This window comes from Aythya marila, assembly GCF_965140915.1.
Source record: "Aythya marila genome assembly, chromosome: 3".
In the NCBI taxonomy this organism is placed as follows: Eukaryota; Metazoa; Chordata; class Aves; order Anseriformes; family Anatidae; genus Aythya; species Aythya marila.
This window is the reverse complement of record NC_139044.1, coordinates 2,855,111-2,875,006: the sequence shown is the minus strand read 5'-3', so window position 1 is coordinate 2,875,006 and position 19,896 is coordinate 2,855,111. Positions and strand designations below refer to the sequence as shown.

The 19,896-nt window shown below is 39.5% G+C and overlaps 1 protein-coding gene across 10 annotated transcripts in view; it reads left to right on the top strand.

Annotated features, from left to right (window-relative positions):
- KIF16B (kinesin family member 16B) overlaps window positions 1-19,896 on the top strand; it is a 138,553-nt gene that overhangs the window by 8,770 nt on the left and 109,887 nt on the right. For all 10 annotated transcript variants that reach the window (XM_082756867.1, XM_082756865.1, XM_082756863.1 and 7 more), the window contains exons 2-9: window positions 4,717-4,786; window positions 5,766-5,879; window positions 10,444-10,560; window positions 14,399-14,496; window positions 15,001-15,110; window positions 15,752-15,894; window positions 17,281-17,449; window positions 17,612-17,743. In XM_082756867.1, coding sequence (XP_082612993.1) covers window positions 4,717-4,786; window positions 5,766-5,879; window positions 10,444-10,560; window positions 14,399-14,496; window positions 15,001-15,110; window positions 15,752-15,894; window positions 17,281-17,449; window positions 17,612-17,743 — 953 coding nt within the window. The remainder of the gene's footprint in view (window positions 1-4,716; window positions 4,787-5,765; window positions 5,880-10,443; window positions 10,561-14,398; window positions 14,497-15,000; window positions 15,111-15,751; window positions 15,895-17,280; window positions 17,450-17,611; window positions 17,744-19,896) is intronic.

Genomic DNA, 19,896 nt, shown 5'->3' with positions numbered 1-19,896 from the left:
CTTTCCTTTCTTTCCTTTCTTTCTGCTGTTTTCTTCTTGTCAGGCTGCTTGAGGTGAAGCAGAAGATGTCGTGCAGCCCGTCGGTTCCCATGTCACAGCTTCTGAATCTGTTGGTTGATGTCATCCAGACGTGGCAGCTTGGTAGAGGCCTCTAAGGTGATGAAGTTGTGGTGTTTAGAGAAAATGGGAGGCGGTGGAAGTCAGCAGAGCTTCCCCCAGTGAACCTTCCCCCAGGCTGCTGTCATGTGGCACCGGTGACTCAAACCACCAAAATCTTGGGATTGAATTGGATGTTTCCTACACAGACCTCCAGATTTGTTCTTAATCTGAACCTATATATGTTTTTAAAAAAACACGTTTAAAGAAAATGCACTTTCTAAAAAATGATTCGATAAGCATTGAGGAAGCTAATACACAAAAACCTCTGGAGAACAAAAGGAAAACTGGAAATTGTGTGATAGTTTACTTTGTGCTGACTTTCCCTGTAGTTAGAGAAAGCAACAAAAACATCCTTGTGCAGTGGGCTTTCTGTTTGACATCTTAAAGCATACAGTTGAATTGAATGTTCTCCTTGCAAGAGTTCCCCAGACAAAGGGAAGTGCTCTTGGTCTGTGCAAGTCAATGAGACATGAAGGCACAACGTACAGTCTGCGCGTTACCGAGCTACAAGAACAAGCCAAGTTCTTTCCGTGACACACTGTGTTTGTTTTGTAGTTAAATCTACCTTGAATTCTCCCGAATCGTGGTGAAGCAGCCCTCATGCTTTCCCATCGTGAGCCCAGGAATGCGCCTGGGCAGTGAACAAATGGAGTGGTAAGATAGGAAATCTGTAACGTCGTGCCTCAAGTGTGAATGTAGGAAGCAGGCACTTGGCTGAAAAGAAAAGCCATTGAGCATGGTTGAGTTGCTTTAACAAGCGCTCAGACGGTGTTTTTGAGTAGTTGAAAAACAAAATCACACGCTTGCTCTTTGATAACCCCGTTTTCCAACAGGTAGTCCATTAGATGTCTACAGTAAAGTGAATTTCCAAGACGTATTTTACAGGCCCTGTCTTCATTTTGACACAGATGCTCAGCAGGCAGTTCAGGGAGTATCCGTGTCCTTGTCTGTGCAGCCTTGGAGGCCTGCTGAAGTGGTCTTTAGAAACATTGTGCTGGAGAAAACTGATGGCACTTTTTGTCCTGTCCTTTTTTGGTTTTCCCCTCCAGTCCCCTGGCCGAAACACATCTTGTTTTTTTTCCCTGTTCTTTTTCTCAGAGTCATGTCTGTCGGGTATTACGGTAGTCACAACTGATCACCGTGGCATCAACTTAATGGAAATCATATCATGATTTTCTGACAGGAGAAGCTATAGCAAATGCTCTGATGTCTGAATAATACAGAACAGATTATTAAAAAGCCACCATTTGAATAACTTAACCTTCCAGTGAAGGACCTTAAGGATGAGCTTGGAAAAAGACCAAAGGTGTTTTGCATCTTTGTAACAGGGTTCTTCCTAAAGCTTCCCTTGTTAGTGACTTTGAGGGAAAGAAACTCCCTTTAGAGGTGTCTCCATTGCAGGTTGTTCCACGAAGCTGCTGTGTTTTGACAGGGCTGCTGAACCATCTTCAGGTTGGGGCACTTCTTCCTAACTCATCCAGGAGGAGGAGTTGCTGAAGCTTTGCCCAACTGAAGCATTTATCAGCTTATCCCATTAAAAGAGATGTACGCAGGCTCTTCTGCACGTGTCTCGGTACTGATGCTGGTATGGTTTATATAAAAATAGAGTGACGGTGTTATTTGAAGAGCTTTTTCTGATGGCTTCTTCTCGCTTTCCCTTAGTTATGAGCTGACTAGCTAGCTGAATTCAGCAGTAGCAGAGGGTCAGTAGCAGCACTGAGGTGATGGATTTCCTGGGATCTGTGCCAAAAAACTCTCCTGCTTGCTCACACCGCCGTTTGGTTTGGGGCCAAGGGATCACGGGTTACACGGTTCATTCCCTTGTGATCCTGGAACTCCACGTGGTGCCTGCAGGCTGGCCCAAAACACCACTGCACAAACAGATTGGGCTTCAGGGGAAACAAGTCATCTTCTGCCTCCAAAGCAGTAATTGGGAACTCGTTTTGGCAGCCAGCCGGCCACTCGGCATCGCCTTGTTATGGAGGGTGTGGGACTCGCGGGGCAGCGCCTTTGGTTATCGGCTGGTGCTTGCCTCCGGGCCAGGCTGGTTGCAGCCAGGGCCTCTTCCTAAAACTTGCCTAAAACTGAACTCCACTTGCTCACAGCCTGAACTTTTAAATGGGGTGGAACTGGCAATCAGAACTTTTTGAAAGGGATTCAGCCCCTTCTGAGCTGCATGAAATGGTTGCCTGGAAGTGACTGGTGGTAGGCAAGCAGGTTTTTTTTTTTTTTTTTTTTTTTTTTTTTTTTTTTTTATGGGATCTTCTCAAGCTCCTTATGTTCAATAAATCATACTCAACTGTCCGATAACAAAGTGAAGCTTTAGTATTTGATTCGAATGTTTTCTCCTGCCAATGCAGCCTGCTTCTTTCAGGTTGGCTCACCGACTCCGATAACAGCACTCCTGCTTCGGGTCATTCTCTCCCTTCCCATACAAAAATGCAAAATTATTTTTTGTTATTGGCTGGTGCTTAACTAGCCTTTTATTTATTTATTTTTGTGGCTTTGGAATCCTTATTCCTTAATATTTAGTATAATAATAAAATAATATATAATTTTTAATATTATTATTCCTCAATAATATTTACTACCACTCTTATCATAAAAATTAATGATTCCAGGCTTGTCAGAACAGTGGGCGGCTGATGTATGGGTATTAGACATTAAAGATTTTTCTTCAGCTTTTCATTATTGAGTAGCTGTAGGTTTGGTAACATGGAGAGCCAGCTGGGTGCAGCAAAGAAAGCACAGCCACGTCTTCTTGTTTCCCCTTGTGCCACCTCAAGCATGACGGAGCCCAGACAGACAGCAGGAGTTCTGGCACAACCTTCTGCCCACGTGGAGTTCTTCCAAACTTCCTAGAGGAAGCAGGTTGCTAATTAGTTGAAACATTTTTGTGACACAATAGACCATTTAATTGGGCCAAGTTACTTATTACACCTTCTCCAAGCAATTAGTTACTGACAGGTAGGGCGTGGGGTGGAGGTGGGGTGAGCAGGAGCTGTGCACAGCTGCATTACTGCTCTGTCCAAGCCTTTTTCCTGCTAAGAAGGACCACTGGAAACTTCTCCTTTCCCTGTTTATTACCCATAGCTGTGTTTTAGTATTTGAGTCTCTTAAGTTTAGACCTAGTAGAAGATGATGAGGATGACTTAGAAATGACTGAGAGGCATCTCTAAAAGTATGCCTCTAATGTTTTTCACTGGTAGATCTAAATTCAGTTGTATAATTATTGCTGCAATTATTACAATTATATATTTTATTAGCTTAGAAAATAACTTAATGTGTTGATATTTAAGTAAGCACTTTTATTTGCTTAATCTTTATTCATTAATGTAGATTTTAAAATAGGCTTTGCTTTTCTTCAGAATTTCTACCAGAAAACTGGCTGTGGATAGAGGGTGACTTCACAGTCAGCTGATGAAGGTTGGAGAATTGGGTGGTCCAGCACACCATGGAGAGGAAAAAGTCATGTTAAAAAGCCCAAACTCAGTTCTCTTGTTAATATGAAGAAGTTTCTCTTTCATTTTTAGGTTGGTGTAAGCGGATAGCTGGCAGTTGCTGAGATGCCATACAGTATGGTAAAGCCTCACATCGCTGCTTTAAAAGCCCTCTGCTGGCTTTTGTACCAGTCAGCAGTACCCACTTGTCAGGTGCCTTAGCAGATGGATTCGGAACAGGCGTGTCTGTTAGCATTTGGGGAACAAGGTTTTTTATGATGTATAGCAGTCTTCCTCTTGTTTCCTTTTTTTTTTTTTTTTTTTTTTTTTTTTTTTATGTGCGTGTTTTTAATAATACAGGAGGTTGTCATTCAAAAGCAGCCTGTATTACTTTTATGGCCAGGTGTGATGAAATCCCATCTCTAGCAAGCAGGTTGATACATGTGGGTTTTAGACACCCAGCTAACAACTTTTTGTGCCACTTTTGAAAACATTCAGAAACAAATGCTGAGATACAGACCTGCGTGCATGAAAACGCTGCTGCAGAAATGGACTGCTTTTCTTCCTGGAATCGTGCTGTGGGAGGCAGCAAACCTGCGTAACACACCTTTGGTAGTAGATCCTCTCTCCTACACTGCCACGTATCACGTTTCAAAAATAAATTAAGAGTTTAAAATACTGGGCGTTTGTGCTTCTAATATTTAGTCCCTGTTACCTAAACCACATGGGTGAACAGGTTCTAAGATGGTAAGAGCTGGGGTTTATCTTGCAATGTTCTGTTTCAAATTCTTTTAGAGCCACATGATTGACTTCACTGACCTTTGGATCAGACTACTTCAAATTAAGAACAAACCGCTTAGTTGACTTGCGGAGTCAAACTTGTGAAGTAGGTTTCCCCAAGCTGGTTCTCTGCTCCTGAGTGAAAGGATTTGGATTTGAGGCAAGGCCAAGTGCTTCAAATATATCCATAGAAAGAAAATAGGCCTCGGTCACAACAGTCAAATATGGATTCATTTGATTGATTGACTGTGGCAAGTAACTTATTGAACGGAAATATTACTGTGGATGATTGTGATATGCTCTATGTAACATACTCAAATATTCTTTTTACTTTCAGGGAGAAAGACCTCAATGCAAAGTTTATTATTTCAATGGAGAAAAATAAAACGACAATCACCAACTTAAAGGTGAGTAAACACAATTTCAAGAAGGAAATTCTAACCAAATAGCTGCCGAAATATGGACAAATCAGTGATGCTCGTGACACTATAGAGAACAGCCCTTAGTTTTGGAAATAGAGTGTTGAAGTAATCCCTAGGTGAAATGGATTAAACTGTTTCTTTCTGTACCAGGGTTTTCTGTTAACTAAACTGTAGGACGTATCTCATATGTTTATTTTTCTGGTCATTACTGAGCTGGAAGAAAGCCTGTGGTAGAAGAAAAGTACACGCCCAGTAGCTATTAAACCTTCAGTTCATCTGTAGAAGCAGTCTTTGAGAATTTCCATGAAAATGAACTAAACCCAAAGTGCCTATCACTTGCTATAATATTTTGATGGTGTATTTTAACGTTTCTGTTGCCAGAAGGAGAAATCATGCACAGCAAATAGATTTTTGCAAGATAGCTTCCAATGACAAATATACGAAAAGTAATTTCATGTAGTTTGGTTAGATGGACAGATTCAGATAACTGTGAACATTGCTGAAGTATATTGCTAACTGTCAAGTCTTGAGCAAGATGTATGTAAGTAGCAGGTACGTGATGCCATTTTAATTATGGCTTCTCACTGAATGCTGTTCACAGTGCAAAGGTCTCTCTGGATCCTACTAACTACAAGTGTAGGATAATCCCTTAATATAATCTGTTTTTCATACACAGGATTGATTTAACTAAACATAAATACTGTGACAAGCATATAATGCTTGGAGCAGTACGCTAAAATCCAAAGGATTCCTGCTATGCTGTCCTGTAACACGATTATCATTACTTATGAATGTGATAGATCTACGGCTAATTTTTTCACTGTTAGAAAAGCAGGCTAACCTGTCATTACGATTGTTTTAATGTCTGTAGCCTGATGTTAAAATTGCATTTGGATTGGTTATTATAAAATGTTTTTAATTATTTCATCAGCACGTATTGTATCATCTCTTTATTTTTTATTAGATACCAGAGGGTGGTACTGGAGACACAGGAAGAGAAAGAACTAAGACGTTTACCTATGATTTTTCCTATTTCTCAGCAGACAGTAAAAGTCCCAGCTTTGTTTGTCAAGAAACGGTAGGTTTTTTCAATGTTAAAAAAGAATTTTGTTTTCCACCCACCCCCCTTTCCTTTGTGGTGAAAGCATTATTGAAACTTCCTTCCACTGGAAGTGCTTCTCCTCTAATTTAGAAATTCCCTAGATGCCTGGGAGTTTGGTTTTTGTTTTCTTTTTCTTATCTAACATTGTTAAGTGCTGTGTTTTCTAATACAGCAGGCTAAATGCCTTCTTTCTGGTTCTCTTGTCTGATGTGTCTTGTAAGGTCAAGCTAGAAAACCTCTCTGGGCTATTTTGTGGGAGGAGGCACTAAATTTGTTTTTGAAAAGCTTTTTGTAAAAATCACTTTTGAGAAGCAAACATATATCTTTAATTCAATTAGACAGAAACATTCTTCTTAGGTAGTTGAAGTGTTTTTTTGTTGTTGTTTTGTTTTGTGTGGTTTTGTGTTTTTGTCCACAGGACTTGGTACACATTGAAGAACCTTCTTGAAAGCGATTGTTTCTTCTCTTCCCTTGAGTATTCAGCTTAGGAAAGGACAAAATCACCTTTCTTACTGCACACTCAGAATAGAAAATCTAACTTTGAACAATAAACATAGTTTAGGTGAACAGCTTGGCCCTGCCTGACCTTGCATTTCATGTGAGCATTGAACCTCTTTACTGTTTCACATCCCCAAATACATTTATTGAGCGAAGTTGAAGTATTCCATTATTGGTATCTTCTCTTTTGGTTTTGTGAGACTTGGGAAATGTAAGCTCAATATGTGAGTCTGTCTTTCCCCTTAAAGTAAGGCAAGGCTTTGCTGAATATACTGTAAGCCAGTTGACTACATCCCTTTTTGGTATGTACCTTATCTATTCTGTAATCCCCAAATTCAGGGATATTAGAGTGACTAATCCTAACAAGCCTCAGAATTAAAATTAATAAGAAAAAACAATAAGATTAAGTCAATTTTAAATATTTATAGGAATGGCAAGCTGTGCTGACATTCCTAATGACTAAGCTGTTATATATATTTATATATATATATAAATGGGGAATTTAAACTTGAAATTTCTCTTGAACCATTTGCATAAACAAATAATCATCTTTTTTTTCTGAAAACTTCTTAGCTTCATAAAGTCAATAGTTAGTGCTTAATTTAGACATTAGATCACATACTCTTAAACTTTATTTCTTGATGATGATTGTTTAACATTTTTTGCTGTTTCCTGAAATATCAAGAAGTATATTTTTATTTGGATATTCATGTAGGAATATCCTAATTGCTTCAGCACTGCTGGAAACTCAAGAAGAAGCATATTTGAACACAAGGTTTGGAGTGCTAGTTTCTAGTGAATAGTTGAATAATTTAGGGAAAAACATGCCTATATAGGGATAGTTGCAGCAGCCTTGAGCAAAATATACATACGTATATGTGTTAACGTAAGTATACATTAAAGCTGTGAGCTTTATGGTTCCTAGTAGTAGGATGTTAACGATAAATCCTAAACACAGCCTAGACGTCTGTGCTTAGTATACTGATATTACAGTGTGTGCCTTGATCCCAACATGCCTCCTTGATCCTTACAGGCAGGAATGGTAACTCCTCTTGTTCTGTCAGAAAAAACAATGTTGTCCCGGTATCAAGTGTGGTGTGAATTACAGCGTATGCAGCGCATTGAAAACAAAAGGAGTTCTTGAACAATGGGAATGCAGTTTCTAAACAAAAGCTGCACAAGCTATTGTTTTGGTTGTATTATTCATTTCATATTTAATCGGGAGACTTTGTAGTTAAGCTCTTATCAAGTTGCTGCAGAATTTCCAGTTTACTGCACCAGTGGTGTGGAAGAAGGGCACCCTTCATTCATGTTCATCTTTCTGTGGAACAAAATTGATCTTGATTGTTGGTAGTGTGCTTTGTTCGTGACTGTTAATGTTTTTCCATTTGAATGGCAGAGAAATAACACGTGAAATTCTGTCTAATATTATGTACCCCATTAATATGTCTTGTAGATGTGAAATATGCTTTAGAATTCAGAAATTAGAGTGGGAGTGGCAATTTATCATCAAGCTACTTAGTTTGTATTCATGGAAGAGAAATGATTAGAATATTGACGAGCTTCCTGACCTTCTGTGACAAAACAGTATCTCAGTGGTTTGATCCTGACGAAATCCCATCCTATCAATGTATTTTCCTCTGGCCTGTACGTTAAGTCTGTGTTCAGACAGCTGTGTATAATTGACTATCCTATGTACTGCTTCAAATTGCTTTGCAAGGTATGCACAAATTTTTAAAAGGGGAAGTACATAAAGCTGACCAGATAGATGTGGCTCTGATTTAAAATCGGCTGGAATGATGAGAAAGAAGAAACCACTCTGAAAATGGTTTCCAGAAGCTTAGAAAGGAGGAAAGAGGCTTTTTCTCATGATACAGCAAGAAGGAAGAAAGTGGTGCTAGTTTTCTGGATAAAAATAGTGATATGCATTTTCATAAAGTCTGGTGTTGATGGCCTACAGACATTTTAACAAAAAGGAAACATTTCAGGTTTTGCTGTGAGTGAAGGATGTGTAGGGAGAAGCATTTGGGGAATAATGATCTCACACCTCTGTGACTACAGGAAGACAGTTAATGGTAGCCTGTGCACCCTGGATGACTTGTGGGACTTGTCCCCCTGTACTCGGCTCTGGTGAGGCCGCACCTCGAGTACTGTGTTCAGTTTTGGGCCCCTCGCTACAAGAAGGACATGGAGGTGCTTGAGCGGGTGCAGAGAAGGGCGACGAAGCTGGTGAGGGGCCTGGAGAACAAGTCCTACGAGGAGCGGCTGAGGGAGCTGGGCTTGTTCAGCCTGGAGAAGAGGAGGCTCAGGGGCGACCTTATCGCTCTCTACAGATCACTCCTTAAAGGAGGCTGTAGCGAGGTGGGGGTTGGCCTGTTCTCCCACGTGCCTGGTGACAGGACGAGGGGGAATGGGCTTAAGTTGAGCCAGGGGAGTTTTAGGTTAGATGTTAGGAAGAACTTCTTCACTGAAAGGGTTGTGAGGCATTGGAACAGGCTGCCCAGGGAAGTGGTGGAGTCACCATCCCTGGAAGTCTTCAAAAGGCGTTTAGATGTAGAGCTTAGGGATATGGTTTAGTGGGGACTGTTAGCGTTAGGTCAGAGGTTGGACTCGATGATCTTGAGGTCTCTTCCAACCTAGAAATTCTGTGATTCTGTGGGTAGGCCCAGGCAGTGCTGCAGGACATAAATGCAGGTGGGAGTTTCTGGAAAGCTGCAGTCAAAACAGTAGTGCATACAGACGTGGTCCAGATGGTGAAGTAAAAATTTGGACATAAAGAAAAGAGAAAAAGGGAAAAGTCAATGTAGCTGGTACTCAGGAGGGAGAACTCTACTGAGTTGCTACTTTTCAAATGACAAGAGAAAGGGAAATTGTGCCTTGCCTGATCCTTGTACTCTTTCTCTTTGACAAGCATAACTGATTACAGCATTGTGTAGTCTCTTTGCTCAAGGGAAGGTCAAGTTAAGTATTCTATAGGCACCCTTGCAACTGAGCATTAATAATTGAAGGAACTACTGGCATTCCTCCATGAGGAGTGGCGTAATTACAGCGTGTGTGCATGTACACTGTTCTTTATTAATAAGGACTTGGACACCTTGGTTGATTTATACCACATATCCTGAGAAGTAGAATTGTGTAGAAGCCATAGAAGCAGCTATGGGATTTTTTGGAAACCATTTATCGATTAGGACCCATAGTCATGTTTTCATTGAGGGGGAAGTTGCACCAAGTGTTACTTGGGCTAGTGGGGGCACAGATGGAAACAAGGAGTAATGATAATGAAAGGCCAGGTTTCCAGGGGCGGTGGGACGAACTGGAGGCAGTACTGCAGAGTAAGGTGGTGAAGGCATCTAATGAGAGCTGAACTTACTGGGTGAGAACAGACCAACCCATATTATGTGATGGGGAGGATGGAGTGTTACCTGTTTCAGACGTAAATGTTAAGGGTAAAAGAGAAAAAGGATTACTTACCATTATAAAAAACATGCTTCCTTATTTGCCAGAGTCTAAATTACAACAATAATCAAAAGCCAGTTAGAAAATTAACAGGCTATTTTCTTCTTACACTTGGTTAAAGTATGCAAAAAAGAATCCCATCCCAAAGTACCGACAGGATCATCAAAATGTTTCCTTTTGAGACCAGGGCAGATATTTATAGGACATGCAGAATTGGCAAAGATGCTAAAAGTAGATATTAACAGTAAGGAAAACTGAATGAAGCATCTGAGATGAGCTTAAAAAAATGGAGCTATAGAAAGGAGGAGTGTTTTTTTTTTTTTATTACTTCTGCATGTCAAGGTGGTGTCTGACAGAAAAACAAGTAGGAAATACAGTGTTGTGCTGCTGTAAACGAAATACAATAAAATTTAGCAATTTTATTAGAAGCACTTATTTTCAGTCATAGTAAATATTGCTGATTGATGGCCATAGTTTATAACGTGGTACTTCAATATTATTGTTTAATATTTATTATGCTGGGCTGATGACAACTTTTTTTCCCCCCAAACTTCCATTGTCTTCAAAAAACTTTCTTTGTTTGTAGGTTTTCAAAAATCTTGGTACAGATGTACTTAAATCTGCTTTTGAAGGTTATAATGCTTGTGTTTTTGCATATGGACAGACAGGATCTGGGAAGTCCTACACCATGATGGGAAACGTGGTATGTATATTTTGCAAATGTGCATTTTTATTCCGTAGCAATGCATTGAAATTGTGCTATTGCGAGTGCATGCCTTTATGTTATTATTATCACCAATCCGCTCTGAATACTACTGGTTCCCCTTGTATCATAACTTCTAGTAGTAGTCAGAGGTTTTAGAAGCTCTCTTTCTTCTACATGTTGATATTTGCAGCTGGAAGATGTGTCTTTAAGGGATACTTTGTTATATTGGACAAATAACAATCATTTCCATTGTGTAACAGAACCAAACATTTCAAATGCTACTGTTGATTTTCAGTGTCCAAAAACAGATACTGATTTTGGGTAAGTGAATGGTCAGCCTTCTGAAGAGATCTGGTTTTTAGACCTCTTTTGAAGGGCTGGAAGATTGAAATGGGTCCTTGACCCTCATTTCGAAAAGGGTATCAGGTAGGGAGTAGAAATGAGATGAGTTTGAGTTGATACACTGATTTTTGATTTTAAGGATTTCGTCCTGCTTAGCACTGCGGTAAAGACCCTGGAAAAGGCAAGGTGTGATAGGAGGGATATTGGGCAGTTTTTGAGTAAAAAACAAGAGTAGTGTCTTGCAGCTTCCTCCATGATTGCCCAAGGACGCAAGGAACTGATAAAACTGTTGGGAGTGGAGCAATTTAAAGGGCCAACTGATGAAGCCTGTTTGCAAGGCAGCTTCTGCGGGTTTAGTTCTCCTGTAATCCTTGGTAAAAACACAACAGGTCTGTTCCCAGCAGAACTGAAAAGGGGAATATTGCCTCTTGTCCTTCGTTAGATCACTCTTTGGAAATGCAGTGAGACTGGCCACTTTGCACCTCCTTGAGTTTAGGATAGTAAATTACCTGTAAGTGTTTCTCTTTCAGTTGTCAGAGCATAAGTAGCTTTATATTCAGCTTCAGTATGGTGAACAGAACAGACTTTTGTAACCAGAAAAGATCTTATGACCTAGATGTGGATTTCTGTTTCAGAATTTTTTGTAAGTGACATTTTTATGGGACTGCCTGACTATATGTAATGACCGTAATCATCAAGACATTTTGCAAATGAATAGGTGCTGAAGTTTGTTTGACATTATTCAATAATAAAGGTCTAATCTTCTTGCCATGATACATAAATACTTTAATCTGGTTTTGTACAGTGTGTGTATAAAATACACTCAGCTGCCAAGTTAAATGCTTTAAAATTGATGGCCCTGTCAGAGACACTACAGTGCTGTAAGAAAACTTGAATTGGAAATAAATTTTCTTTTCCCTACTTCTCCTTAACAAGTATGAATTCTATTCTCCTATTGCTTTAAGTATCTGCTGCTGTTGGCTCTGGAAGGCTGCTTCTGCAATACTGTGTGCAGCAACCGTTTCGAGAAATATGTGGACCAGAAGAAGTCTTGAGCAGAGATACTGAAATGGTCACAGGTTTATAAAACATGAGCTATCAGGAGAGTCTGACTTGCATACGCTGAAAAAGGAAGGCTGTGGAGGAACAAAAGTCATCTAAGATCTGAAAGGCTGCTGCAGAATAGAAGGGAGTGTTTTTTTTCCCTGTGTCTAAGGTAGATGGGAAAGCAGCAATATGCTTAAATTGCCATGAAGAAGTTCCTGGTTAGATAACGCAGAAGGAAAGCAGGCTTTTAATGAGAAAATTCAGCTCTGGAGTGAACAACTTACTTTGGTTCTACAGGCTTCCATGCCTGGAAACTCTGTAACCCAGAAAAAACCCTGTCAGGGATGCTGCAGATGTACTTAATCCTGCTGTGGAGCTGTAGGGGGTGAAAAGGGAGAAAATGTTTAAATTTGTTTCCTAAAAAAAGAATATACATTCTGTAAGATGTGCACTTTACCAACAAGGTATTCTGGGAATTACGTGTTCTTCCTTTCTTGCCACTGTATCGCTATGGTTGAAGTTACTCAGTTAGAGCTAATATTTCCTATTTTAAGACTTTGCAGTTGCTAAATTATGTCAGACACTAATGGCTTGCCTAAAACTTCATGATGGATCTTTCATGTTTTTTTCCTTAAGCTTTAATTAAAACTATTCAGGGGTTTCCAAGCATGAGATGAAAGAAATGTCTTTTTTTTTCTTCCTATGTTCAAAAAGGAAAAAAAGAAAAATGTGTGGGGAAATGCCGATATTGCACCCAGAAATTTTAGCTGGAATAGAGGTTGATTACAAAGGCAACTCTCAAAAATAAGCCTTATTAACGTGTACATTTATTTTTTAAACAAGGTGCAGTCAGGTGAAGGGCTAGGTGTGATTGAAGGAGGGAATAGAAAAATTATTTTGAAGAATAAAGGCTGATTTGGGTAGGGCAGTGCAGCCGTCGTTAAGATCTTGGAGGAAAAGGGGAAATGGGGGGGAAAGCGAGTAGTGATTTAAAAAGCAAACAAACAAAAAAAAAACACCACCACAACAAAAAACTGGATGAAGAACCAAGAACCAGTTAGGAATGCCATCTGAGCAAAGGAAATAAGATGAGGAGCTCAGCTGTGGCACTGAAGAAGGTGCTGAGGAAGGATGGGGCCAGTGCAGGAGCAGGCTGGAGTGAACTTGGGCAAACAGGGTGAGATTTTATTTCCAAGTAGAAGAGAAACCTTTGCTATGCAGCAGTTGTCTTGCACTGGTGCAGGTGAGTCCACGGGTTTGGTGTTTCCCTGCAGCCAGATATCTCTAGAATCCCATCAGGCAACTTTTTTAGGGTGCCTGGGCTATATTCACATGGGATGTTAGTTCTAGCTTGTCCTACTTCGCCTCCTGCCTGATTACAAGGCCACTAACTCTAAGGAAGAATGGTTCTCATCTCGGTGGTGCATAGAATTAGAATTAGTCCATCGCATCAAATCTCTTCTGCTTTTTTGGACTGGAGGCAAATTGTAGCTGACAGACTGTTTTGTAAGCTACTTCTGGTTGTGTGTCCCTGAGCCCAGAGCTCATCTGTATGTCTGTGCCCTCTCCCTTTGTCCCTGGGAGCCAAGTTCACTCATTTCAGCTCTGGCGGGGCGTCAGCTGCTGTCTTTCTGAAGTGCTGAGGAGGAGGTGGGCTCAGGTAGGTGGTTATCTACCCGCTGGGAACCAGCCCTGCGTGGGGACATGGGGGCTGGGAGCAAACAGCCACTTGGCAGCTGAAACCAGAGCTACATGGAGTTCTCCTTCACCCCTCTGGCCCTGCCAGTAAAGCATGGCCTGTAGGGATCTGTGTGAAAGGATGAGTTTCTTCAGTTTGCTTTTTTTAAACTGAGCAGGTTGTGCATAAAAAGTCTTTAATTGCGGAGTTGAGCATCCAGAAGGTCAACACTAAATGTAATTTGTCTACATTGGGAGAGGTAGTGAATATAGTTCTAATACTAATTTATCCAGAGGTATCTTTTGAGACAGTGGATGGACTGTGAGCTGGGGGTTGGAGATTTGACAGAGGGTGGCACGTGGAGAAATGTATATAGCTCATCCCATTCACTGCACATGTTGCTGGGTCCATAGTGAAGTGGAATAGATGGAGGGGTTAGAAAAGATAGTCTTGAGATAAGGCAGTTCGTAGGTTGTGTACACTCAGTTTTTGCCTTAAGCAGCCGGGGTGATTTGAACTAAGACATAAGGGTGGCGTATAGCCCGATAGCGAGGCATCGGGGCTAGTACATACATCACCACACATGCAAAGATTAAAGTAGCACGGTGAATGCAGTTGAATAAATGGCAAGACATTATTTGCCAAAAAGGTTTTGTGTCCCCACCCCCCGCCACTGTTTCTGGATGTTGAAGCTCTCGGGATTTTATTTTTCAAAATATATTGCGCAGGCATGTATAGCCTCGAGAATAAGAATTGTTGTTGTTGCAGGGTGATGCTGGCTTAATACCTCGGATTTGTGAAGGATTATTCAGCAAAATAAGTGAAAAAACAAAGCGGAATGAGGCATCCTTTCGAACAGAAGTCAGGTACTTCTTGGCACATTAATAGTTTGCTGTTTTCATCAAACTTGTCTCATTTAGAACCACCGTGTTTCGCTTATCTCTGAGAAAAGTATGCTTCTCTGATAACTTTCCATGCTTGGCCTCAGTCCTATAATTGATTTTTGTTGGCAGTCATAGTCAAAAAGCGCAAAACCTCAATCTACAACTGTATATTTTGCTTTATTTACATGGTAGTGAAAATGCCTTTGCTATTAGAGGGCATATTTCTTATTTTATCCTTTTATTTAAGGCTGTCATTAGTTGCTCTTCATCTTGCTAATGTGCTTTTCCTTTCTATTTCTTGTTCTTGTTTTTTTTTTCTCCCTCATGATACAAGTACACCATAGTCATTACTATGTTAAGTGACTTTGAATCTTATCTTTGGATTTGCTTTGCCAGGCATCTCATCTTGCTTTCAAACAACCTTAACATGGCTTTCCTTGAAAGAATCTTGAATAAGCCAGTGGTTTTCTGACCTTTTTCTTTCAGTTATTTGGAAATTTATAATGAACGGGTGAGAGATCTTCTCAGACGGAAGTCATCAAAAACAAATAATTTACGAATACGAGAACATCCAAAAGAAGGGCCGTATGTTGAGGGTAAAAACCCTTTCAGTGTTTTGCACTGAATATTTTATTACCTTTAAAATATATAAAGTGTTAGATCTAATTGCATAAGACTTTTTTTCTTCTACAATATAGATGACGATGGGTACAGAACTTTGCTTTGATATAAAACCAATCAAGGAGAATAGCCTTTCATTTTCTATCCCCACCTGCTTTCCAAATCCTAAGATTATTACACCTGTACAGTTTTTATCTGTAAAATATAACATTTTAAATAATGCTAATAAATGCAATTAGTTTTAAGAATTTGTGGAACGTAATTTACAAAGCTAATGTTTGAGATGGAAAGAACTAAACTAATTGTCTTAATCCATCTCCTGCCAGGGAAAGGTTCCTGTCTCTTGAGAGATTATGCTTATGCGCTAAATTCTTCAGTAAGATTGCATAATTTTTTCTTAACTTGCTGTAACTGTGTAAATTCTCCATTGTTCACATGAGGCCCTGTTCTTTTCCTTAAGAGTGGTAAAAACAAGCGTAACAATAAACACTGTAATTGCATCAATGCTTTATAATAGTGATAATAATCCTGCCATACCTAGATTCCTACCTGAATCCTCTTGTAAAGAAAGTCCAGTGCATGCATGAGCATACTGTAACACCCTACTCTTCTTCAGATTTGTCTAAACACTTAGTGCAAAATTATGCTGATGTAGAGGAACTGATGGACGCAGGAAATATGAACAGAACTACAGCAGCAACTGGGATGAATGATGTCAGTAGCAGGTCTCATGCCATTTTCACAATCAACTTCACTCAGGTAAAACAACCGTACTTTAATGTACTTGAATTCAGTAACTCATCTGATAGTTAAAAAATACACTTTTCAAATCAGCAACTATGGATAGACGATGGCTGTAGGTTGTCTTCTCACAGAGAAAGTTAAAAGTGTGAAAACAGAGTTTTGAGAACTGGAAGTATCTTTATCAGTGATCATACACAAAATTTACAGTGCAATATGATTACCTGGTCATTTAATAGATCTTGAGGCAATTTGGCTAGGAAATTCAGGCTAAATAACACCGAACAGTTAAGGCACATTTCATGACACTGCTGTGACAGGAGATACGGCTGAGGAGAACATTCTGGGTGACTTCAGCATGAGGTGGGCATGAGCTACTTTTTATGCTGTGATGTTATCCAAGGTTTAAAAAAAAATAATAAAATTCTGTCTCTATGACCAAAATCAGAGAGAGTAGAATTGTTTTCTGAGCGTTTTTTGGCTGACTCTTCCTCTGCTACTATTGGAAACCTATTTACATACCTTGATTTACTGATGGAACGATGGAGAGGCCGATTGCATATTTTCAGAGCATAGTGATATTTTTGTTTATATTTGATGTTTATATACTCTTTTTCTAATGATACCTGTTCTTTGTCATTGTTTTGGGGAGGGGTTGGGGAGCTTTATAGACAATCCGTGGGTAACTTGCTGGGAGAAGGCAGCACAGAGATGGTTTGCTGCCCTGATGGAACTTTGCATGTCTCCACCCCAAAGCAAACACATGCGAAGTGGCATGCACTAACTGTTGACTAGTGGCGAATTGCTCGTCACAAAGCTTATAGAAGAGGGTGAGGGGCAGACAGCAAGGCTTAAAGATTTTTGCTTTACTGTTGCGTTGTAAAAGAAGTCTGAATCAATCTATACAAATTAAGATAAAAATTGGTTGGAAGCCTCAGTTAAAAATCGTAGTGTAAAATTGCAATTGCTACTTGCTTGAACTTGGAGGTGGGGGGGGCAACGTGAGTGTAGGTGTATCCGTGTGTGGAATGTGCAACTTTAAATGTTAGTTGAAAGCCAGATAATATGAATGGAGCTCAAATGTTTACGGTGCACCAGGTAAATACAAATTCACAGTTGTCATTGCATGTGCTTAAATGGCTTGAAAGTTGCAAATATTACACTTTCAAGAAATAGCTACTCATGTGGGAGTTATGCAGCGATTCATGATCAAATGCCTTTCTGTGGCACCTCTAATACACCTGTCTTCTGATGCTGTGCTAATGTAAACAAGATAAATCATGACATGAAAAAGGCAATTAAATTGGTTTCAGTAAGATTTCAGAATCTGGTAGCTTAATGCTTTAATGCTTTTTTTTTTTTTTTTTTTTTTTTTTTTTTTTTTTTTTTTTTTTTTTTTTTTAGGCTAAATTTGATTCTGAAATGCCTTGTGAGACTGTCAGCAAGATTCATTTGGTAGATCTTGCTGGAAGTGAGAGAGCAGATGCCACTGGTGCCACAGGGGTTAGATTAAAGGAAGGAGGGAATATTAACAAATCTCTAGTTACTCTGGGAAATGTCATTTCTGCCTTAGGTAAGTCGCTGGTCTTTATGCTTGGCTGTTTGTTGTTTTTTTTTTTTAATTGTTAAGTACTGTTCTGCTAATTTACAGTTTTTATTTACACAAACAGTGGCTTAGCACATAGCAGTTATGTATTTTCATAAATGGTATTTTTTTCCTACCCCCACCTCACAGCTGATTTATCTCAGGATGCAACAAATCCTCTTTCAAAGAAGAAGCAAGTATTTGTGCCTTACAGAGACTCCGTGTTGACTTGGCTGTTAAAAGATAGCCTCGGAGGAAACTCTAAAACTATAATGATTGCCAGTAAGTGTTTTTAAATTACTTTTTTTTGCATCCTGAACAGTTCATGCTTAATAGGATTAGCTGTAAATATTTAGATTCCAGATGCTTCATTAAGGCAGAGTGTTATTTACATGTTTTCATTTCTTTGTTTCTTTCTTTCTTCCTGAGTTTTCTAGTAACACTCTGCTTTTACCTATGCTCTGCAGAACATCTCTTGCAGCAGTAAAACTGTAGGTGGTCTCGTTGTGTATAAGGGGACCATCTAGTTTGTTCAGTAATGTCGTGAGCAATAGCGGGGATGTGTGTCACCAGAACTTGCGAGTTTGATTCCCATACCCACATCATCTGTGTACATACATCACTGGCTACTTGGTCACAAATGTAAGAGGGCATCCAGGTTGTGTATGTACTGTCATTAGGTATAAATAAAGGTCATCCAAGTGTATGTGCATAATGGTTTGCATCTGCTCTGACATCAGACTCATTGCCATATTCATCTTTAACACATGCACAGTGTAACGATAATCTAATCTGACTAGTTAAGCTTCAAGTAATAGCTCTTGTGGCTTATTTACATTCCAGACAGCTCTGTTACTTGTGATAAATACTCAAACTGGGATCTAGATCAAGTCTTGTACCAAGACTTGTACGTAAGCCTGTCCTCCATCCTCCCCAGGTTGCAAACTTTCATTCCCATTAAAAAAAAAAATAAATAAGATTTATGCGTCTAGACAATATTGATGTGTGAATTCGTTTGCTTTTTCACAGCTGTGTTGTTTTTGTAGTGCTAGTTGCAGAACAACCTGGTCTCTTTTGACATTCAGTGGATTAGAATGTCATTTTTGTTTAACCCAATTTTTGAGGCATACAGCATTTTAACTTTTAGTTTAAATTTAATTATTCATGATCAGTCATGTTACAAACTTTTTTTACAGCTTTCTTTTTTCCTTTTTTATTGGAAGTTCTTTAAGGATCACTTGTTTTAGAAATACACATATGCCATAATTGCAGTTTTTGAAATGAATTGGAATGGGAGTGCCAGTTCCAAAAAAAACAAGTGAGAGTATTTAAGGAGAGGGATGGATTTGGGATGTCAAAGGTGTAAGGTGTGAAGAGACGAGCAGCTCTGAAATTTTTCTTCCTTCCCTGTTCAAATGAGATGCAGTTTAACTGATAGAGTCATCTTTTGGGAATGGTGAGGGAGCAAAGGTGAGATAGTAAAATGCAATGGATCAAATTCTGGTTCTTCACATGCTTTGCTATAGGCAAATTCTCTTCTTAGCTCTTCTTTTGTTGTATGATTTTGGGGATGTTTTTGGAATCCATGCTGCTTTCTTTCCTGAGACTGCTCGTAGTATGAAAAGAGGATCTCGGACCAGATGCTGCTTTGTTCTTCTGTCTGTTCAAGTACCACTGTACTGACATTCTTCTTGATGTTTTCTTTCAGTTACACGCCTGACTAACTTGATATTTTCTGTTGTAGGGATGGGGAAGAAGTTTCAGAAACACAGGGAGCTTTCAGTGCCTTTACTAATGATTACAGTGCACAGCTGTTTTTTCAGCTACTTCCCCATCTATTAACGATGCATCTGCTAGGCAGAGCCCTGATGGTTGATCTCGTCTCCAGCAGTAACTCCACTGATAATGTGGCTGAATCGCCTAACAGAGCCTGACAAGCTGTCCAGATATGTTTGGTGTGCCTTTTCTGTAACTAAACACAAAAATGCAGGAAGATGATCTCAAACTCTAGGAAGGGATCTTATAAAAACATGTTCAATTCTGATTTGTCATGTTTCTATAAGATATTGTAACATTCTTTCAAAAGGAAAGCAGTTGAGTACTGGAAAGGAGACAGTAAATAAAGTAGTAAAGTGAGTAGTAGTTTGAGCTAAGGGAAGTATATTCTGTTGCTATAGCATCTCCCCCTAATTCAGGCAGTATCTACCACAGAGTATTTATTACTGTTGGTAGAATGAGGAAGGACAGAATATTGGTTGCTTAAGTATTTTTGAGGCGTTTTCACTGCCCGATTCTTCAGGTTTCTAGTTCAGTTGAATCACTAAGACGTCTGATCTCTCATTGCTGAATGGTGTTTCCTTCTGTTTTTTTTTTCCCCTCATCTACTGGGATGCAGTAAATTATCTTTTTTTAAAAAATTTTGAACATCTTATATA